The following is a 24,026-nucleotide window of genomic DNA, read 5'->3' as shown; positions in this document are numbered from 1 at the left end:
TTTTTGCTCCCCGGGTGGAATGATTTCGGCCCTGGAAAAGCCACTCCCAAGGGCAGAGCTGAAATTGGAAATGGGGAGGCCTGGTTGCGCGCAGAAAAGGGATGGGGCTGCGCGGCCCCCCTCCCGGAGCCAAAAATGGCCATGGGGACCCCGTCCCCAGAGCCAGCTCCTGCTGGGTCCCGGGTTGCCCACCAGTGCGGGCAGGGACACCTGTGTTAGCTCTTGCTTTGCTGGACCAATCTTAAAGATCCTGCCAAGCGAGCGTAAACATTAAGTCCACTCCCAGTGGGCGGGCACATGAAAAATGTTCCCGCCTGCTGGGAGTGGACTTTGCATCTGGTTTCCCTGCCCACTGGGAAGCGGGCATGGAAACAGATGAAATAATTGCTCCCATCTGGAGGGAGCAGCATTTTTAGCTGCTCCCTGTAGGCAAAAGCAATGTCGGCTCCCGCTGGAGGCAGGGGGCTGGCTGGGCCACGGGGTATTGGGGCTCCCCTCATTACCCGCAACAATGGTAAAGTGGGTGCCCTGGGTGGGCTCCAGGGAACCCACCTTTTATTGTACGGGCCCTGCTGATGGGGTCTCTATGGCCTAAATCGCCCCAGGGAGGGGGACCATGCAGTCCGCTCTTGCTTCACTATTTTAAGTTGAGGGTCCCTGGTGCCAAAATCAGGGGGGAAGGGGGCTGCGCAGCCCTCTCTCCCATTTATATTTGGCCAGGACCCAGGGGATGTGATCCTCAGGGCAATATTGGCCCAGGGTGGGGGGCTGCAAGTCCCCTCCCACTGCACAATGTGCTGGGCCAAGGGAGATGGGATCCCCGGGACTAACATTCACTTGGGTAGGGGGCCGCCCGGCCCCCTCCCCTATTAATAATTATATTGGTGGGGCCTGAGGTGAGATCTGTGCAAACATGCACTGTGGCGCTTTTTATGTTGGGGAATTAATTCCACTTCAATCCTGAGGGTCCTTGGGGACCAACTAGCCCACCAGGTACCTCCAGTAAGCGCCACGGAGCTGTTGTAAAAAGGGGCGTGGCCTCTGAATACCTCTCTGCAATGCAGCTCCCTGGCACATACTGGAAGTACCTGGTGGGCTAGTTGGCCCCCAGGGGACCACAGGATTGAAGAGGAATTAATTCCCCAACTTAAAACGCACCACAGGGCGTGTTTGCACACGTCACCTCAGGCCCATCCCGCTTCCTTCACCATTAAACAAATATTCCTCTAAAATCAGCCGAACTACGAATTCCGATTTACTCACCTGTAATCAGGAGAGAACCCAGTGCTGCATCTTTTAGCCCAGCACTGACACTGAAAAGTAATTCTAAGCGTACTTACCAGTAACTTGTATTTCCTTCCATTGGAATCCATTGTGTGGTTTTCAGCAGAAAAGTTTCTAAGTGTCTATTTTCACAAACTAAAAATATTCCTAAAAAATCGTCTGTATGACTTAAACACATTCTTTCAACTGTTTACAGGAGGTTGGCCAGTGCTGGATCCAGGATCCAACACTGAGTAAGAAAAAGTAACGATAACATTACTTACCTGCTAAGTCAATTTTCTGCCATAGGATAACATTGGTGATTCTTTGGGAAAAAGTTTCTAAGTGTCAACTTTTAAAATACAATAATATTCCTTAAAAATCACTACTGTAACCAAAGCGCTTTTACTCAACTGTTTACAGGAGATGTCCAAGGACTGAATCTAGGATCCAGTCCTGTGGTTAGAAAAGTAATCCATAAAGTAACTAATTGCATTTAACTAGAAATTCACATTGAGCTCAATGTTGCTTTGTGTTTGAAATTGTGTTGCCCATTGCAACAACTGTAACTACTGTACTTAAAAGTCTGTTGCCTATTTGCCAAGTATTTAAACTAAAGTAATTCTGAGAAAGTATATTTTGTATTGTAATGTATAATGTAATTATAATGTAATTATAATGTAATTAAAAAATATATCTAAAAATAAATAGTTTAAAAAATGTAGTAAATCAGTATCAAAAAAATCAGTATAACAATTAATACATACAAAATTGTCATCTACAAAACCTTTGAAATTCACTGAAAAAACATAGGTTTCAGGCCTGATATAGTTAGGAATTAGTATTTAAAAAACCTTTGAAATTCAATGAAAAAACCATAGGTTTCAGGGGCGTTATAGTTAGGAATTGGCATTTAAAAAACCTTAGAAATTCACTGAAAAAACCATAGGTTTCAGGGACGTTATATTTAGCTGGACATTTCCCTCGTACAAAACCCTAGAAATTCCCCAGTTATAGTTAGTTCAGCTAACTATAACTCGTGCCCCCGCAATGCACTGCTGATGAAGTCACATATTACATCACTCATGACATGGTCAGTGACATCACTGATGACATCTCAAATGACATCACTGATGACATCACTGATGACGTCATCCAGTGAATGCGTGTTTTTCTGAAAAGTTTAAATATGTTTTATATATTTACAGTGAAAGGGTGATTTTCTTGGTACGTAACTGACTCTATAAGTGAGTCATTAAATGTATCTTACTGCAGACTAGTGACTAAACTGTGTGAATGTCTGTATCTGTCTGTCTGTTGGTGTATAAGTGGCTGCATGGTTTTGTGAATAGCTATATGAGTGTCGATATGGGTTATTGATTGGTTGTCTGAGTATCTGTATGGGTGCCTGAGTGTATGTGTGGGTGGGGTGTGTGTGACTCTGTGCATAGATGTGTGAGTGGGTGATTCTATGGGTGCATGGTTTTAAGAGTGCAACTGTGATGGACTGTATGGTTGGGTGAGTGTATGTAAGGGTGTGTTAGTGATTGAATGTATATCTCAGTTGTACATGTGTCAGTAACTACATATGTGAAACGGAGTGTATATGTGTGTAAGAGTATATAACTATCTATATGTGAGAGTGTGTGATTGCGGGAGTGGCTGTATGGATGAGTGTGTGCTTGTATTAGTAATTGTATAAGAGTGTCAGAATTTGTTAGTATTTTTATGAGTAAGTGAACTTGAGTGTGTTTAACTGTATAGGTGAGTAAATTGGACTGTGTTTAATTATTTGCACAACTGACTAGGTGTGTCAGTACCTCAATGGATGATTGGCGGTGTGTGAGTGTCTATATAGGTGTATAAATGCATATGATAGTCTTGTATGGAGTGACTGTAAGTATGAGTGACTGTACAGGTGAGTGAGTGGAGGTGTATGTAGACCTAAGAGTCAATGAGTGGGTATGTAGTTATTGGTATTGGAGTATCTATGGTTTTCAAAATGGCCGTCTGACATTTTGAGTCGGTGTATCAAAGGTTATATTAGGGTGTGAGAAGATGCACTAATTTAAAACATGGATGACATCATCAGTGATGTCATCAGTGATGTCATTTGAGATGTCATCAGTGATGTCATCAGTGATGTCACTGACCATGTCATGAGTGATGTAATATGTGACGTCATCAGCAGTGCATTGCGGGAGCACGAGTTATAGTTAGCTGAACTAACTATAACAGGGCAATTTCTAGGGTTTTGTACGAGGGAAATGTCCAGCTAACTATAACGCCCCTGAAACCTATGGTTTTTTCAGTGAATACATATATATATATATAGCAGAGTGCTGCTAGGAGGGGGCGTGGCCTCCGGCACGATGCCGGTCTTTTATTTATTGTATGTTTTTAAGAAGGAGGGCTGTGCGGCCCCCCTTCTTTTTCTAATTTACTGGCCCTGGGGACCCCATCCCCCAGGGCCTGCACCCTAATTTTTTTGTTTAAAAAAAAACATTTGGCCTCCCAAGGCCTTAATCGGCCCCGGGGACCCCAACCCCCGGGTCATGGCCTTTTTAAAAAAAAAATCTTTAGGAGGGGGCTGCGTTGCCCCCCTCCTCAGGCCACTTATGGCCCCTGGGACCCCATCCCCCGGGGCCGGCCTTTTTTTTTATTATTTTAAAAAAATATATATTTATGGAAACACTTAGGACATGCTGGACAAACCGTATATACCTTAAACCATGACGATTTGCGTGATAATCATTAAAAGGCAACTATGCATAGAATGAATCCACATGGAATGTATTCACACCGCTAGTGAAGCTCTGACGTGTCTAACGCCCTACCGTGCCTAATCCCGGCGCCCCTGCCGGTGAGTACTCTCCAAGTAGACACCCTTGTCGTTTATTTATACAAACATGGGTAGCTATTGACGGGCACATTTAATATACACGCACACCAAGCCATTCAAAGGGGATTCAACAAAAATTCGACCAAACTATGCAAGAAACCCCCCTCATGGTTAATAAAACACACATCCACCACCGGATGTGTAATACTTTATATTTTTCTCTCTGGAAAGGAGAAGAACCTCACTTGAGAGTCACAGCGTGCTCCTGGCTGAGCCCAATGCTGTGTTACACCCACCAGTGCCCGCCGAGTGCCTCACACCTCTGTGTTGTATTCCACCAGCTAGTGCGTATGCTATGACACTCTCTAGCCCATGTGCACTGTAACACCACCTCGTGAATATTTTGTGCCACACTTGCCTTCGCACGGGTTATATTGCCCCATCTAACGTGCCTTCCTCGATGCCTATGTTATAATGCACAGCGCTATGCCATACATATTACAATCTGGGATCCATATCTTTGTCACAGTGCATATGCAACGTTACACTCCCCAGCACATATTTTATATTACAACTTTAGAGACTAGTTAGGTTACACAACACTGCCCTGTGCATATTGCACTCCAAGGCGCATATCGCATAGCACGAGCTAGTGCCTGTGCTATCTCGCGCTCTCCAATGAATCTGTCATTGCGCACAATGTATTGCATATTATAATTCTCTCCCCGGTTCATCTTATATCACACTTTTTGGTGCATAGTTTATACCATATACTATATCTAGTTTTCATTTTCAATCGTGCCTTCAGGATTATGTTCTATATAACACTGCGTCCACCTACCCTTTTCACGGACATTACATTTTGCGATGGGGGGTGGAGGGTCAGGGGGTGTTTCTGCCAAGTGAGCCCGGAGTCACAGTCTTAAACGTCCTCTTCTTCCTGAATAAAAGTGAGATTATGCTGCATACTTGTTCATATTTTAAGTAGTTCGCACAGACACACATTTTAAAAACAATAAAGTTCCTAATACCCACCTTCTCTGAACAGTTAGCTTGCTGCCCCATCCACCTCCTCCCTATCCTCTGTTGTCTGAATCCATGGACTAGCCTCCTCCCTCCTGCCATGCATGGTCTGATGTGCTGCCACTGCCCTCCATTTAGCATGATGTACCAGTCCACTCCTCCTTCCCTTCATTGCCCAATTCTATGGCCCATCATTGATCTCCTGCTTAGCCTCTGTGCTTAGCTTGCTGCCCCTATTCTCCTTCCCCTGCCCTCCGATGTCTTTGTGCATGCCCCATCTCCATCCTTTTTGCCCACTATGTTCCATGGACCTGCCACTCCTATCTACTCTGAGTGTTCTGTTGAGCTGCCACTTCCCTCCCACCTGCCTAGCATTGTCAGATGACTGTAACCTGTCCCTGCCACCTCCACATTGCCTGTCCACATGCCTTGCCCCTATCCCCTTCCTCCTGTCCTCCATGGTCCATTTTACGGCCACACCCTTCTGCCCTCCCTGGTCTGTCGTGCTGCAACTGCTCCTTCTGCCTGCCCCGTGCGGTCTGTTGTGAGGCCCCTTCCCCTGAACTCTCTTGTCTGTGCCCAGGTCCTGACCCTCCCTTCTATCCTCCATGGTCCTTTGGGCATGCCCCTGCACCCTCCTTCTTGCCCATCATAGCCATTGTGCTGCCACTATCCCTCCTGCTTGCCATGCATGGTCTTCTGTGCTGCCATGGCCCCTCCCACCTTCCCTGTGTGGTCAGCTAGCTGCCCCTGACCTCTCCCACCTTCCCTCCATGGTCTGTGTGTATCACATCATAGTCTCATTGTTGTTTTCCGTGGTGTGTCTTGTTTCTAGTGCCCATCCTGCCTGATCTCCATGGTAATCTTGCTGCTCCTGCCCTGCCCCCTTGCCCCCAGCCCTCTGTTTCCATGTGCAGACCCCTATTCCCTCCCTCCTGGCTTGCCTGTTCCATTGTAATGCCCCTGATCCATCCCTCCTGACCTTTATGGTCTGTTATGCTGCAGCTTTGTCTCCTGTCTGTCCATTATGGTCAGCTAGCTACCATTGGCTCTTTCCCCTCTGTTCTCTGTGCATGGTCCTGTCCCCTCCCTATTGCTTTGAATGGATTGTTGTGCTGCACTCCCTGATGCCTGCCCTGTAGGGTCAGTTTGGTGCACCTCTCCATGTCCCTCCGCTCCTCTGTTATCTGAGTCCATGTCCATGTCCCTACCCCAATTCATCCTGCCTACCATGATCCAATGTACCATACTTGCAAACATTTTGAACTTGGTAAGAGGGAGATTTTGAAAAAAAACTGGGGTATTGATTTTCCCCTTTGAGTTACATTAAAAAAGAGGAGATTGTAGACAGGAGACAGATCAAGTAAAGCCCATTTGAGCTTAAAAACATTGGACGTTTCCTGGCTGAAACGGGTCTGTTGGCATGTATGGTTGTACTACCACTGCCTCTTCCTTCTGCCCACAATGATCTATTATATTGCCACAGCCTCTCTTGCCAGTCCTGTATTGTTGGTTTGTTGCCCCTGCCCCCCTTTCCACTGCCTTCCATAGTCTGTTGTGCTGCCACTGCCCTTCCTGCCTGCCCAGTGTGGTCAAATTGTTGCCTCTGCACTCTCCTACCTGCCTTCAATTTTCAGAGTCCGTGCCCCTGGCCTCTGCCTCTCAACAGTATCCCAATGAACAACTAGATTGCTAACATTCCATATTTATTACAAAAGTGTGGAACGCCTGATGTCATCTTGATGTAATCAAAACTGTAATACCTAGAGGATTTCCTTTAGAAATTACATATATGAGAGGGTCTTATTTGCATTAAATTATGGTTAGTGCTCTAAAAAACTAAAGTGAGGACACATTTTCTGAGTTTTCAAATAGCGACAAAGAACTTTTAAATTATTTGTAATCTTTATGTTTTTTTAACCAGTTGACCACTTGATTAAATGTTGCACCTAGGGGAGAGGATGTGGTGTTACTTCCAGAGCTGCAGACTTTGCAACTGGGGAACCAGGTTGGAGTTTCTGCTTCAGCTCAACATTCTGTGATTCTGGTCAAATCACTTAATCTCCCAATGTCTACAACCAAAATGAATTTGATCTTGTGTAATGTAACCAATGCTCATGTAAAGCACTCCAATCCTGACAAGTCTGCATTATATAAAACTGCAAATACACAAAAAATAAGTGTTTTGCACACTTCTGTCATTGGGCTACATGTGGGCTACACCTGGGTGATATTTGTGCTGCATTTGGGCTCCTTTGTCTCTGGTGGCCATCTTGGGAAATTTATTTGTCATGAAGTTTCCTAATTTCCTCATTTACTGCAGTCTCCTCAGTAGGAAATGCTTTCAGTTTTTCACTTTGATTCCATCAAGAAGGTATTCAGATATGTCACACATTTGCCATAAATTCTGAATGTTAGCACTCCAGTTGCTCATTAGATCACTGTAGTAAAGATACTGCTCACCACGGAAGTCTGCTGCTGGTATTAAAAGTGTATGTTTCAGTCTGCATGTCAGAATATTTTTATGAAATAGAAGAGAATTTGAGAAGTCAAAATGTGCCCTAATTTTTCTTTCTGCAGAACTATTCATAATTTCTATGGGAAAATGAACCCCCTCATTTTTTTCCATTGTAAATTAAATGTTTTAAGTGTTACCACTTTATTCCAATCAAGATGGCTTCAGGTGTGCCATACTTTTGTCATAAGTAAGACTGTTAGCGCTCTAGTTGTTCGTTAGAACACTCTGGGACATTCTGTCATTGGGCGATACCTGGGCTACATCTGGGTGACATTTGGGCTACACTTGGGCTCTTTTGTCTCTGGTGGCCATTTTGGGAGACTTATTTGTTATGATGTTTCCTAATTTCCTCATTTACTACAATCTCCTCAGTAGGAAAAACTTTCAGTTTTTTACTTTGATTCCATCAAGAAGGCATTCAGATGTGTCACACATTTGCCATAAATTCAGAATGTTAGCACTCTAGTTGCTTATTAGATTACTGTAGTAAAGCTACTGCTCACCAGGGAAGTCTGCTGCTGGTATTGAAAGTGCATGTTTCAGTCTGCATGTCAGAATTTTTTAATGAAATAGAAGAGGATTTGAGAAGTCACACAACATGTGCCCTAATTTTTCTTTCTGCAGCACTAATCATACTTTCTATGGCAAAATGAACCCCCTCATTTTGTTCCTTTTTAAATTAAATGTTTTAAGAGTTACCACTTTATTCCAACCAAGATGGCTTCAGGTGTGCCATACTTTTGTCATAAGTAGGACTGTTAGCGCTCTAGTTGTTCTTTAGAACACTCTGGGAAGCTGCAGTAGAACACAAAGGAATCAACTGACAGTCTCTGCCCTTGTTGGATGTGCATGTTTTACTGAGAATATCAGACTTCATTCTCCCATGACTGAGAAAGATAATGTGAATTTACAGAAAATATGCCTCTCAGTTTAGCTTATAGATCACCTTCTAAACCTCTGTGGGAAAAGCATGAGAAAATAGTTTTCTCTCAAACATGATTCATGATATCACAGCAGACGGCTTTTTTCACATGGTAAAATCACCTTAGAACACACCACAATTCCTAAAATGAGTATGGTACCATCAACAAATGATTTATAATGTAACTAAAGTCTTAAAACCTTCTATTAACTGCAAGGCTTTTTAATGAGGTGCTATCATGTATATTGGTCCCAAGATGGCTGCCAACACTTCTTGGATGAAGTGCTGACAGCCAATCAGATCTCACGATAAGATGTGTGGTTAGGCTCCGCCCAGATATATATGTGATTTTACTTTTGATTTTCTCAGGAACTACTGAACGGATTTACACCATATATGCAAAAGGCACATGCCTGACCTGAGGACTACCTCTTTGCCAAATTTCAAGTAATTTTGTTCAGCCGTACAGGCTGTACCTTCGACTAAAGGTCCTATGGGAAAATGCATGGGGAAAACGCGTTTTGGGACCCCCTTTTATCTCAGCCCCCGCTTGACGAATCACCCCGAGACTTTCAGGGTAGGAGCTGAGCGGAGCGCCCCATTAGTTTTGAAAATTTCACAAAGATAAGTCAACCGGCGCCAAAGTTATTCAAAATAGAATTTTCAGATTTCCTATGGGAACTCGGTCCTAACTATAACTATCTATTGGCGACCGCCAGTAGATAATATATATAAATATATATATTCACTTAAAAAACCATAGGTTTCACACATGTTATAGTTAGCTGGACATTTCACTCGTAAAAAACCAATGAAATTCCCCCGTTATAGTTATTAAAGGGAACTATAACTCACGCGACCGCAATCCAGGGCTGATGACGTCAGATATTACATCACTGTATTTAGACACTTATTTACCCATTTTTCCTTCCTTTAACCTTTAGCTATACATATTTAATAAATATTTATTTTACAGAAAGACACATATGTCATCAGTGATGTAATATCTGATGACATATGTGTATGTAATATCCCGGCCGTCGTGCATCAAGGTTGCCGTGTGCGCACGACGGCCGGGAGCCGTCGTAATCCTGCCCACCGTATATTTCTCCAGCACAGCGCGGGAAATAAACCCGCACCCAAGGGTTTAATGTCCCTGACACCTTTGGTTTTTTTCAGTGAATATTTAGATATGATCAATTACTTTTTTTAAATAATAATTTAACATTTTACTCAAAATCAGGCTAATTGTAATAAATGCACATAAATGCTGGTATAAAGTAGGTATTTTGGACCACTCTATTTTGGTACTCGACATTGTTGTAATTTATATTATGCATTGTATGCATGTATACTTTAACTTTTGCTTGACAATATTTTCACAACAATTTATTTGTACCAAAATATTTTTGTAATCAATATTCTGTCTTATAACTGTTCTTTAAAAGGTGCGCCTTCAGCTCTTTCCTAAATTGGAATGGGCTTTAAGAAAGGGAATCTCCACAATCAATATCTGAATGTCTATGAGTATTATTATTATCATCTGTGAGGCTATGCTCATCACAGTATTGTATTTGTGACAATGAACAATTATAGTCAATTCATTGTTTGGAGAATAACAGTTATGATGATTTCAAGGCTTAAGAAATCTCTTCCCCTATCTTTACCACAGTGCAGACAAATGCCTGTATCTATAGGGATAAGACATGAGGTGGGGTTTCCTAGGTGTGTTACAGTGGTTTGTAATGAGTACAGTGTAAGTACAAAAATGGCGACTGTCAGCATCCTTGGTATTTCGATTCATCATTTTGAAGTAGGCACACAAAAAGAATATGTTATGATGTATATTTGCAATTTACACATGCAGATTGTGTGAAATTGCGCATTAATTTATTATGGATAGAAATATTGCAAGTGCCCTTACAAGACAGAACCTCCACTATAATATGTTGTTGGCATAATAGGCAGTTGTCTAGTTTTGTAACCATAAACACCTGAGTCTAGCGGCAATAGTCCCTGAGGATCTTGCATGTAAAGTCCCATTTTGGAGATCAGGATCACGTCCTAACATAAAACTAGTCCACTGCTGACCTATGCACATGGCTGAGTAGTGATGTTAGGTTGATGCACCTTTGAAGTGGAGTCACCTAGCAGCAAGTTGACCATACGCTCTGAGACATGCAGCGGCTATTTTGCAAAAAGACGACAGAGACCACATGGGTGAACAGTAGGTTACAGGTTTGAAAGGACACTGTGCATGAGAAAGGAGAGAATTTTATTGGACATACTAGGAATTGCACTTCTTGTGTCTCTATAGACACCATGAACTATCTGGTGAGGCAAAGCTCTGGGGAAGCTGGAATATAATTCAAATTAAACGACTCATGTAGCTAAATTTTGATAATACAAAGAGAAGGGGAAGGAAAAGGCAGAGGTCCCTTAAACCCTAGGGGTAAGTTGTGTTTAGCAATAATTCTGTGAAAAACTGCTAAATTGCAGACCGCTACAAATCCGTGTATGCATTTTATGTCTCTGTTTTGTTCTTTTTAAGACAAGCTTCTTATTCTGGACCACATCTTTATCAGTATACAAAGAAAGGTGTTTGAAGAAGGCATAAATATAATGCTTAGCCCAACTGATTGTGCCTTTTTGACACTAAGTCATGGGTGAATGAGGGCGCACTATAATATACATTATGATAGAGAGTGGCCCCCCAGATTGTTATCAGTGCACAACAGCGACTGGCCTACACGTTTGAATGTAATCAAAAGGGTGTTGAGGAGGTAAACCTGTATGTTCCTCTGCCACCATTTCGTCGGTAGCAGACATAACTTCTAAGAACTCTGGGCAGCCTGGAAGAATAAACTGTTGGCTGAGGTCTGGTTGCCTCACAGTCCCATACAAAGAACTTTGAGATATCTTGGGTTCTATCATCTTTTTAGGTCGAGCCTAGGTAGCATACATGTGTTGTCTTCCAGACATGCTGTATTCAGTCTGAAGGGTTAAAGCCCACCCATTGCCTTTTTCTTCATCCCTTCCATTGTCAATCAAAAATGCTTGCTTGCTGTTCGTTAATCCTTCATCTTTGTCCCGCCCTTTTGTTTTTTGTTTACTCCCACAGTGCACTGTCCAATTACTGATCTCTACGCATTTGTCTTTATGTCTTTGTTTTGGGGAACTCTTTTTTAATGGTTTCAGGCTTGTGCCTTACTTCAGCACTTAATCTCCCCATGTGGTGCCATCACCAAACCACCACCTCCCCCCCGTCGCTGCTTGCCACCCTAAAACCCTCCTCCCCCCATCCTGCTTTAACAATTTTTTCTCAGTGAGCGCTCCTTTTTACAACCTTGGCCTCCTTTATCTTTTCTCTGTCAGATTCAAATTGGTTATTTTTTATAGCTAAACGTGAATGTTCATTTTCTCTTTTCTTTCATCACACTTTTTTCTGTAATGCATTTGGGAGTAATATCCCCATTTAAGAGACCGGTGGTTATGCCCATCGTGAGTCATTACGCTCTCTTTGTTTTGTATGCATATGTCGTGCTAGATGCCCCACCTTTAAAGGGTGTCTTAGTACACTACTATCTTAGTGTTGGTTCAGCGGGTTTCGTCTCATTTACGGGGGCCTTTGGAGTGCACTCTATGTGGCAGGTCCTCTATTTAAAAATATGATGTGGATTTTTGAAAACTATAAATATATGAATTTCTCTTGTGTTGTAGATCTCTTTCCCGTTAAAGAGAGTTAGTTATCCTCCCCTTTTTGGGGTATGTATGCATTCACTCCCCTTTAAGGGATGTTGTGATTCTTCTCCCCTTTATGGGATGTTTGTGTGACGAGAGCGTCAAGACTAGCTTGAGAGCCCAGAACCGGAGAGATGCCGTCCAATCAGCCCTTCCAACAGAGGCGCATCTTCTGTGAGAGGCCTTAGTGGGTTTTCGGTCCAGGACAGCTCCTCCAGCCTCGATAGCTGATCTTGCACACTATGTCAGCAGTCCTCAGCCCGCATACTGCACTGTCTGCATATCACCTATTTTTCCTCTACAACATTGCAGTGATTTGTGTACAAAGACGCCTGCATTTTGCGGCTGGAGGTCTCTTGACCCTAATCTCACGTGCTGTCTGGCATTGCTTGCTCTTTACTGCTGCGACGACGTCAGGAAAGGTTCTGGTGGGTTATTTCTTATTTGACCAGCTCTTTCACACAATGCCTCCTAACTTCCGTGTGTGGGTAACGCGTGGCATTTTGTGCGGCAGCATTGTATTAGGCAGTCTCTCGCTTTTACCTACAAAGCGTTTCACAAGTATCCAGCTGCACTAAAAAGGCCTTCCTTTTAACCCTCCCATTGTTAGGATTTTTTCAACTCTTTCCCCAACCAGGGAAACATTGCTGGTGCATAACCAAGTTCTTTATTACTAAGGTTTTGGAGTCCAGGACATTGCAAATATTTGTCTGTGGTGTGTTACTTCCAGTTGACTTACTCCTGCATTTCCAGGGATCAGGATACACCATTTGCAAATTGCACATGTGAACGACAACCTAGGCTATAATCCTTTTGTCTGAAATACACCCTTTTTCCCTCTCATGAATCGCACCAGTACATCTCGAGAGAAGCCAGTGTTCTGAGAAGGGCGCAGCAGGAAAACTTTCGACACACACATCAGCAGTTGGCAGGTCCTGCTTGGAAACAGGAAAACTGTTTTATTCAGCCTAGACGCATGCTGGGTGTGTCTGTGTGCTGGACCGATGTCTCTGTGTCTAGCACTTGTGCACCATAATATCTCTGCCCATCGGAGTGAAAGTGTCCTCTCTGCAGTTGGTTGTGAGATCCGCCTTTGGTCATCAGGGTCAAAACCAGGGATACGGTCAGTGCTAACTTTGAAAAAGAAAGAGTGTGTGAGCGTGGAACGCTGCTCAGAAGTCCGCGGCACGAGCTATTAAACATTGGTGCTCCTCATACCAAGGGAAGTAAGAGGAAATAAAAACGGCGCCGTTGCGAGACCTATTGGGCCCGCCAGCTGCTGGCTTCTTCATTACCTCTCTGCACACCTGGCTTACTTTGAGGTTCTTAAGGTTTCTTTGGGAAGAGCAGCCAGTCCCTCTCTCACTCTCTCATGCACTCTTCCCATCTGTCTCATGTGGTTGACTTCAGGTCTTCAAACACACCTTCTTCCTGTGCCTTTTCAAGATTTCCGGCCCTCAATCCCACGTTCTCCTCCTAATCTTGGGTGTCCTGTGCTTACACAGGTGGTCGGTATTTTTTTTTTTTTTTTTTTTTGAAACCGTTTATTGCAGTTTATAGAAGTTACAGGTATGGGCCTACAACCACACGGCCGGCCGCTAGAGCATCAAAAGCATATTACATACATACAGCAAAAAACTTTCTCAGCGGTGCACAGTAGGAAGACAGGAGTGATCAATGGTGCAGGCCTCACAGCTCCATGCCCACAGTACGGTTCCATTTTCTTAAAGCAAAACAACGTAAACAAACCACAACCGCAAGGCAACCCACGATCCAAAGTGACAACACGTGCTCCATAAGTGGGGGATCCGAACCAGCAGCAAAATTCTGAAGAGGGGGACGGGAGTAGATCAGGGACTGGGGGACCGCGCGCCCGCGGCCGCGGGAGGGGCGCCATCTAGGGAGACGGAGCCGGCGAGGCCGCCGGTAGCAGCGGCGGCTCACAAATACCCCCGCGGTAGGCGTTCCAGGGGCCCCAGAGTTTCATCCACGCCCCAGGCTTACCCCTCGCCACATACACCACCTTTTCACGAAACATACACCAATCCATATGCTCTTTCCAGGCCGACACCGCAGGGGGCCTCTGGGATCCCCACAATTGGGCAATATCACGCTTGGCTATCATGTATCCCAAAGTCACCCACCGCGCCTGCGGGACCGAGTAGTCATTTGGTTCCCAGACATTCAGCAAGCATCTCCTCGCTTCAGGCAGCAGCGCGACACGCGTAACCATTCGTAGAACCTCATGCACACCACGCCAGAATCGCTCCACCTTCGGGCACTCCCACAGTATATGCATGAAAGTCGCCAACGCACCACAGCCACGCTTACACATTCCATCACCGGCAAAACCCATACGTAAAAGCCTTGGCCCCGTCACGTAGACCCGGTGAAGGATCTTGAGCTGGACGAAACGAAGGCGAGCCGGGATGGCCACCTCTTTCGGAGAGGCCACCGCGGAGATCCAATCCTCGTCGTCCAGCTCCAGCCCGTCGGCAACCCAAGCCTCGCGGAGACTAGTCAGCAGACACGATCTATCGTTAATCAATTTTTTGTATATGAGGGAGATCGTGCTGTCCGGGACATGGCCATCTAGCACTCTGTCCTCCAGGGGGGAAGACTCCGGAATGGATGCAACATCCGGGAAGACGGAGCCCAGCGCATGGCGGACCTGTAGGTACCGAAAGTACTCACTGCCCTGCAGCTGAAACTCCGCCTGCAGCGTCTCAAAAGTTTTGAATCCCCCCCTCGTCCAGAGATCTCCCACCGTGCTGATTCCGATCGTGTCCCACTTCTCGAAGCCCTTCGACGTCCACAGGGAGCCCAACCTCTCAGATGCATACAGCGGAGACGCTCGGGTCAAACGGTCCTTCCACCCCATAGCTGCATTAGCCGCGTGCCAGACACGCACCATGACACGCGTCGGTCCCGTCAAACGGGAGTCGGGCGCGCCAGAGTAGAGCGCTCGATTATAATCGCCACCGGGCAGAAGCGTCCTGTCCATCTCAAATGCCGGATTCAAGGCGGGCCCGTAAAGGCCATGATTAATTGCAGCTAGTTGGGAGGCCCAGTAATACCGTTTGATGTCCGGGAGGGCGACCCCTCCATCGTACCACGGGAGCGTCAATTTAGCCAGAGCAATACGCGGCCTCCCGTCCCAGAACAGGCGCCGCTGGAGGCCCTCCACCTCGCGAAAGTAGCGTGCCGGGACCAGGTCCATGGTATTCTGGAGGGCGTAGAGGAAGCGCGGCAGGGACATCATTTTAAATAAGGCCGCTCGGCCGAGCGGCGAGAGCGGCAGACGCCGCCAGCGCACCACGTCCTCCCTCAGACGCTGGAGGGGGGGCAGCAAGTTCCGCTCGTAGCGGGCCTCCGGGTCAAGAGTGATATATATACCCAGGTACCGGAAACCCTGGGAGGCAATCTGGATCGGACAGTCCCGTGGCAAGACCGGGGCCTCCCCGGAGAGCACATAGACACAGGATTTCGCCCAGTTGATGACCAGGCCTGAGTTGCGACCGAAGGAGCGCAAAACATCAACCAGGACGATCAGTGACTTGCGCGGGGAGGCGAGATACAAAAGGATATCGTCAGCATAGAGGGACACGCGGTCCTCATGCTCGGGGGTCCAGCGGAGACCACGGATAGAAGGGTGCCACCGCAACCACTCCGCCAGGGGCTCCATGGCCAGGGCGAACAGGAGAGGCGACAGGGGACAACCCTGTCGCGTGCCCCGCCCCAGCGCGAACGGGGCAGATACTCGCCCATTCACCACCACCTGCGCCAACGGGCCCGAATATAGCAATTTGACCCAGCTGACGAAACCCGGGCCGAACCCAAACTTCGCCAGCATCGCCCAAATATATGGCCATTCGAGCGTATCAAACGCCATGGTGGCGTCCAAGGACGCCAAGACGGCCGGCTCCCGCACAAATGGGACACGCGCGAGCACCCCGTGTAAGCGCCGCAGATTAAGCGCCGTGTTGCGGTGTGGTATAAAGCCCGATTGGTCTTGGTGGACCAAATCGCCCACCACGCCAACCAACCGGTTGGCCAACACCTTGGCGAGGATTTTGGGCTCCGCGTTCAGAAGCGAAATCGGCCTATAGGATGTGACCCGCTCACGGGGCTTCCCCTCCTTATGGATCACCACAATTGTAGCCAGACGCTGGTCCGGCGGGAGGGAGCCCTGCGAGTGGGCCGCAAGGAACATCGCGCGCAGGTGGGGCGCCAACACATCCGGGCGTAGCTTGTATAGCTCAATGGGAATACCATTGGGGCCCATGGCCTTGCCGGATGCAACCGAGCGAATAGCCGAGGCAATTTCGTCCGAGGTGGGCGGGGCATCCAGCGAATCCCTGTCCTCCACCGTAAGGGAGGGCAGTGCGATGTCCCGAAGCAAGGCATGGGAATCTTCCTCCGAGCAGGGAGAAACCGGGGAGTAGACTTCGCGGAAATAATCCGCGAAGCAGGAGACAATGGCTTCCGGCTCAGTGACGCACACACCATCCACGCTCTCAATCAAAGGCACCACGCGGCTCGCTCTTTCCCTCTTGTCCAACCACGCAATCAATTTGCCAGCCTTGTCACCCACATCATACAATCGCCCCTGCTGCTCTCTACTGAGGCCCCTGGCCGCCTCCGTGACGAGGGCCCGATAGGCCGCCTGCTTTAAGTGCAAAACATGCAACTTGACGTCTGTTACCCCGCTCCCCAGGTCACCCTCCAGTTCTGCAATCTCGGCCTCAACCCGGGTCACCTCCTCCCGCTCGCGCCGCCGGGCATTGGAAATAAAGGAGAGGGCCTCCCCTCTAAGAACCACCTTGAAAGCCTCCCACAGGGAGATGGCAGACGGGACCGACCCCACATTCTCATCGAAATAGCGCTGTAAGGATGTGATCAAGTCGGCACGAATGGTGGGGTCGCGCAAATACCATGCATTGATCGGGGCCACTCTGCCATCCCCCCTCGGGAAGACACCGAAATGCAACAACAATGGGGAGTGGTCTGAGATACCCCGTGCCAAATGGCGCACCTCCCCCACCCTCCCTGCCTGGGCCGCCGGGACAAGGATGTAATCAAGCCGCGAGAGGCTACCATGGGCCCCCGAGTGGAAGGTGTACTGTTGCGATACGGGATGCTTTAAGCGCCAGCAATCCACCAGGCCCAGCGTGTCTAAAAGGCCGGGCAGCCACGCCTGTGCCCGGGGGAGGTCCCTAGGGGGATGGCGATCCATAGACCCAGAGGCAACCGCGTTAAAGTCCCCTCCAACCACCAACAGGCCACCCGGAAGGTCCAGAAGGAGGCGCCCCAGGTCCGCAAATGTAGTGGCTTGTAACCCAGGCGGGACGTACACCGATATAAAGATAAACACTCTACCCTCCATTCGTCCCACCAGAACAGTGTAACGTCCCCTCTCATCATGGCGCACCTCGTCAATCTCCAACGGGAGCGAGTTCTTGACCATAATACCCACCCCCCGCGAGCCCGAGGTGAAGCCGGAGTGGGCCGCCAAACGATATCCCCGCCGATTCATTGCATGAAAGGTGTTACCTATAAGGTGTGTCTCCTGCAGGAAGACAACATCTGGAGAAATACGTTTTAAATACTGCAGGACCACACCACGCTTAATCCTATCCCCCAGGCCGTTAACATTCCATGACAACACAATCAAATCCCTACCCCCCATCATAAGTCAAAACAATCGGTCGCCCCCCCACCGAGCATCTTAAAAACAACAAAACAGTTGCGGGTTTGCCTTGCGGTGCGAACAAACAACACACCCCCCCCACCCCCCGGTCCCAACAGAACTCCCCCCTCCCTGCACCCCTGCATGAGCCCAGACAGCCCCCCCAAAGTGCAGTGTGCCTGTCGCCCCATAGCTAAGTACTAACTAGTCCCCCCGAGGAGGAGGGAAGCCCCCAGCAGACCCCACCCGACCTCCATGGGAGGGGAACATACGAAAGCAATATATGGTAAAGGAACAATATCCAGAGCAAGGCCTATACAGTCACCCCTCAATTCTGATCCGGCGGGCCCTCCCCGCCAGCCGCGCCCCCCCCACCCCGATCTCCAGGCAAAGTATCTAACCAGTCCCCAGCCACCTCGGGCCGGTCGAAGAAGTGCGTACGGCCATCCACCTCCACCCTCAGCTTAGCCGGAAAGAGCATTGAGTACTTGAGGTTTAGGTCCCTTAGGCGACGTTTAATACCAAGAAAGCTCTGCCGCTGCTTCTGGACCGCCGGAGTAAAGTCTGGGTAGAAGTGTACATCCATGTTGTCCAGCCTGACCGGTCCCTGTTGCCTGGAGGTCTGGAGGATGGCGTCTCTGTCCCGGAAATTAAAAATCCGGGCAATAATAGGCCGCGGCGGGGCACCGGTCTTAGGGCGGCCCCCAGGGACCCGGTGGGCACGCTCCACCGCAAAAAGCTTACTCAGCCCCCGGGGCTGGAGATGGGTCAGGATCAGTTCTTCCACGAAGAGATCTGCCGCCTCCGCCTCTCGGCCCTCCGGCACACCAATAATGCGAACATTGTTCCTCCGGGCCCGACCCTCGGAATCCTCCAGTCGCCGGTCCATCAGGGCGCTCGCCTGGCCGAGCCGGCGCACCTCCTTCTGGAGGGCCACCACGTCCGTAGTGAGGCTCGTTGTGGTGTGGGCCAGGGAGTCAACTCGGTCGTTCGTTTTTGACAAGTCTGCCCTCACAAGGCCCACATCCACCAGGACCGAGTCAATTTTTAGCGCCAAGGTATCGAAACGCTGGTCCACTGAGGCCTTCATCTCTGCGATGGCGCCCATGACGTCCCGGAGGGTCAGATCCACCGGTTGGGCAGGCGCCTCCGTCGGGCCCACCAGGGATGACCGCGATGTCTCCGGAGAACCCTTCTGGAGCGTATAGCGATCCATACTATTGGCCTGGTGCGCCGTGCCACGGCGGGTTGTCTTCATCTTCGCCCGGTCGCCATCTTGTTTGGTGGACATGCTGGGCCTTCCACCGTCGTGCCAAGATCTCCAAACGGGCCGCCACACCAAATCACGGGTGTCAGGGGGGGGGCGGGGGCGACCACCGGGCCGCGGGTCAACCCACCGCCGGCGGGTCAGCCGGGCACCTGGACAAGGCAACACCACCGCACCCCGCTCCGCAGCCCGACCCCGCCTGAGGCAAGGAGGGCGCAAAAGCGAAAGTGAAAGTGCGGGGTACGCGAGTCACCCAGCCCCGCTCGCCGCTGTTATTCACTTCGTCCCCGGATCGCCCCACTACTCCAATCCGGGGGGCCGGCGAGGAGAAGGCCGCAACCTTCAATCGATGCTCCCACCGGTGTTCGGGGTCCAATTCGAGCCCAAAAAACGGGTGGCGCCTCAGCTCGGGTTCACCGACACAGTCCCCTCAACAAGGACAGGATATCGCCAGGATTAATTCAGGAGGTCGCGGAGGTCCTCGGGAGCCTCGCACCTACGCGGCCATCTTGGTTGCGCGCTAGGCTCCTCCCCCCACAGGTGGTCGGTATTGATGGATCTGTCGCCTGCTCCCCCTTCCTTCTCTCTTTCTCACACACTCTTTCTGCTCCTCTGTCTAGAGGTCATTTAGCACTTTTACACAAACTACCTATCCCTCTTTGTCTTCCTTTCTACTCTGTGCATGTCTCACCCCTATCTATCCACCATGCCACATAATTCCACTACACAAATCTACTCCACACCACACAATTGCACCACACACAATTCCACAACTAACAATTCCAATCCAAACCATTTAATTTCACTCCGCACCATATACAGCCACTCGACTCCAAACCAAAATACATGGGTAAAAGACTGTCATTTACAACACTAATAGTTCTAACCCTCGGAAATGTGGGACCTATTGGAATTGCCAATGTTTGCTTTCGTGCATTACAATAGGCAGACGCTATGTCGACATACAGCAGTTTATGAAATTAGAAACCCTATCTTGATAGTAGAACAAATAGTAATCAGTCTAAATTGGGTACAGAAGCTTTTTCATGGAATATTCTATACTATTTAGGAATTACAGAGGCACTCATCACTCTCGGTGGTAATGTACGGCCGTCTCTATGATCTGACGATCTAGTTGTTTGTGCTGAAGGATCCCACAGCTGCACGATGCATACCTGGCACCGCTCTCACACGCCAACATGGCGGGGGAACCATGGATTGGAATGGGTGGCAGGCGCAGCAGGAAAACTTTCGACACACACATCAGTGGTTGGCAGGTCCTACTTGTATACAGGAAAACTATTTGATTCTGCTTGAATCACACCTCAGATGCATGCTGGGTGTGTCTGTGTGCTGGACCGATGTCTGTGTCTAGCGCTTGTACCCCATAATATCTCTGCCCATCCCGGTTCTTCCGCTTCGGCGAGGAGAACCCCCCAGTGGATGGGTAGTTCTCCACGCCTTTCAGCTGGGGGGGACGCGTGTGAGACCGGCCTCACGGCGTTGCCCTCTCCATCATCCAGCCAACCTGCAACCACCCTCAAGACACGACATCTCCGACTCCGGCCGCCCCAGCCACCGCCGATCCGCGGGCCGGCCAGAGGCCTGACAGACTCAACACCCTACCACGCATGTCCAACCGAGGGAGCGGGAACCCTCGAGCCAGACCCAAAGGCGCCAGCCCAGTCACACCTCGGGTCGCCTTCCCCGGGAAGACTCGATCGGCCACCAGGCCCCTGGGGAGCAGGCGCCTCCCCTGCCGAGCGTTTGGGGTCCCTCCCAGACACACCTGAAAAGACCAAAGAAGTGAGCGGCAGGAAATCCCGCCGAACCCCCTCCGTCACCCCAGTCCCCCCTCTGCGAGGACCCCGGACTTCAAAGAGCAAGCGGAGTATAACAAGGGGTGCCGGAGAAACGAAGGCAGAGAAGACCTGGAACCATCCGAGCCTGCTGACGCTGTCGCGGCTCCTGAACGCTGAAGTCACCTGGGCCTGCTGAGTGACTCGCGGCCTCTGGCTATTGAACCATCTGAGCCCTGCTGACGAGGTCGCGGCTCCCGAGCACTGAACCACCTGGGCCTGCTGAGTGACTCGCGGCCCCCAGCTATTGAACCATCTGAGCCCTGCTGACGGAATCACGGCTCCCGAACTCCGACCACCTGTGCCTGCTGAGAGACTCGCGGCGCTCCCCTTGAGGACGACTCGGTAAGAGATCACCCAGAGAATCGACACCCTCCAGCTCGAGGATTGTGAGCTATCCGCAGGGTATTTCGCAGAGACACTATCTTGAAAGACTGTCCCGCTACCCCCATTCCCCACGACCGATTTGTGGTACTTCGTGCCACTGCTGTACTACTTGCATCTTGGATCATAAAGATCCCTTGAAAATCATCGATAAAAAAGACCTATCGTCCTACAAAGAATACGTGTGGTGTCTCTCTGTTCGTAGTGTATATCAGGGTGTGCGCGCCTAGCTCGGCCTACGTGGGAGAGGTGGGTCAAAGGGGTGGGCAAGACGGGCATCGAACCCCCCTCCGGCGAACGCCTTTCCAACAACATTCTATTATCACAAATGGTGGAGCATACATGTGCCAGCTTTCGTGCTGGTATGTGCAGAGTAGCAGCTGTTGCTGGAGCTCTTCCTCAGTGTTGGAAGATATGTCTGCATCCTTTTCATCTGTCAGGCGCGGCTCTGCATAAACCTGGGTCTAATGAAAGCCACGTTTGGAGTTCTGGTTCAAGTCCCCAACAGGTATCAGTCATTTGTGTGTGAGTGAGGGCGCCACCAGATCCCCTAGATGTGTGAGGCTCACTCGTGGTGAGTGAGGCTTGAGGTCTGGGAAACACACACAATATATTAAGCGGTTAGATATTAATAACTTGTCACAAAGCCGGACTCAGTGGAGTAACGAAAGTTTAAGGGGTCCCCCTGCAATGTACACAGAGGGCCCCCCACTCCGCATTTTATCTGGAGGCCTCAGACCGTAGTTCAGTTCAGAGGGGGCCCCCTGGAGCTGGGGGGCCTCTGTTACGCCCCTGGCCGGACTGGCCCTGGTGGGCACCGGGCGTTTCCCCCGTAGGCCGAAAGGATGGAGGCCAGTTATGAACAAGTATTGGAGGCTCTGGCAGAGATGAATACAAGGTGGTCGCATACATGGGAAGACTTTGAGGGGGCACAACTTCTTGGCGCTAAGGAGACAGGTACGCAAGATTGTGATAGAGTGAAACGCAGGAGGCTACGGGGGTGGTGAGGACAGACAGAAGGCAAGAAGGACATATAGGGGGGGGTTGAGAGAGAGGGGCTCCCAAGAGTCCTTGGGGGAGACCAACATTAGATGAGAGAAGATGCGAAGGGGGAGATGTGGGCTGGTGCACACTCAGGAGCGGGTTCCGACACATGGGAAATAAGCCCATGAAACACTTACTTGAGAAACACACAAAGGAAAAACTGAGAGTCTTTGGGGGAAATGTGCGCGTGGGACTTGCTAGTGAAGATAAAGGCAGGAGAGGTGCCTTCTGAAAGGCAGACAGCTGCTCTGAGCGAGACAGACTCCAGGGTGGCAGAAGAGACAGTCTCAGAGGGACAGGCATTACAAGAGCCGAGGTACATAGGCGGGCTGGGGAAGGGAGGCTTCAGGAGAGCCGAGACAAGACGGAGAAGCCGAGGAGAGCTCTTGCGAGATGGTCACACTCTAGTCTAGAAAGAGGTGAAACAGCAACGAAGCACTTTGAATGTGTTGTTGTCTGTTCTCTCTTTGCCGATGTTCTCTGTTCTGAGGATGACCTGTTTCTCGCGCCAGCGTATGTTTCTATTCTGGGCGCTGCACTTTTACTCACCTTTACAACCATTAAGACCGCTTGGGGACGGTCTTAAAACCTGCCCGTCCTGCCAGCGCAATCGATGCTTGATCGGCCGTTCAGGCGCTCTGAAGCCAGGCTGGGGGCAGGTAGCGCTGTCCGGTGCCGTCTTACCTGAGCAGCAGAGACCCAGCAGGGGCAGACACAGCAGCACAGCGGGGAGGCCCATCTTCACTTTCCTGTGACTTCTCTTCTCACTGCACCGGCGCGCGGACTTAAATACCCACCACGGGAGCGAAGGTGTTTGAACTGTGATCGTGTTTGCTTTGAGGAACCTAACACCAAAGGAAGCGCGGCCCACCCCGTGTAGGGCGGGGGTGGGGTCGTGGGTTGCCACGAAGCCTTGAATCCTGGCAAAGAGCTCCAGGAACAGCGAAATAAATCCGAGTAAAATAAACATCCCCCCCGCGCGCGGATGGGTAACACCCGAGCCTCGGTCCAGGGGCAGGTGAACACTGCCAGGTGAGCACACATCTCCAAGATACAACCGACCAGGCCCGGTGCTACCGGGGGCCGGGGGACCAGGCCCACCCAAGCATCACCTTTGGCCCACCAATCACCACAGAAGAGGCCACGGAGAAGGCACCAGTTAACCGCTTCCTCCATCTCAAGCTCGGAGCGGTGTCATTTCTTTTCACGATCTTCAAAGCTGAAATTGGGCGGTGGGTTTTGGGTGTAGAGGTCGGAGACTAACAGATTAACTGGGAGACCCCAGCGGCGAGTTAAGGCTCCGGCGTGGCCCTTTAGCCCACGCAAGTGTCAAGCGTTGGAGATATTTGCGAAGTAAAACACACAAAGAACTCAAAATTTGACACGGTCACTTCAAAATTCGAAAAACGGTATTTCTTTAACACATGGAAGCTTTGACATGAATATGTCACAAAATTGCCCTGCACTGAGAAGT

At 49.4% G+C, this 24,026-nt stretch overlaps 1 protein-coding gene across 1 annotated transcript in view; it reads right to left on the bottom strand.

The window, feature by feature from the left end:
- Nucleotides 1-23,342, bottom strand: part of LOC146829884 (fish-egg lectin-like) — a 58,957-nt gene extending 35,615 nt beyond the window's left edge. Inside the window, exon 1 of the mRNA XM_085606743.1 lies at nucleotides 23,237-23,342. Coding sequence (XP_085462869.1) covers nucleotides 23,237-23,291 — 55 coding nt within the window. The 5' untranslated portion in view covers nucleotides 23,292-23,342. The remainder of the gene's footprint in view (nucleotides 1-23,236) is intronic.
- Between the last annotated feature and the right edge of the window lie 684 nt (nucleotides 23,343-24,026).

This window comes from Triturus cristatus, chromosome 5_2 (assembly GCF_964204655.1).
Source record: "Triturus cristatus chromosome 5_2, aTriCri1.1, whole genome shotgun sequence".
Classification (NCBI taxonomy): Eukaryota; Metazoa; Chordata; class Amphibia; order Caudata; family Salamandridae; genus Triturus; species Triturus cristatus.
This window is presented reverse-complemented; position numbering and strand designations above follow the sequence as displayed.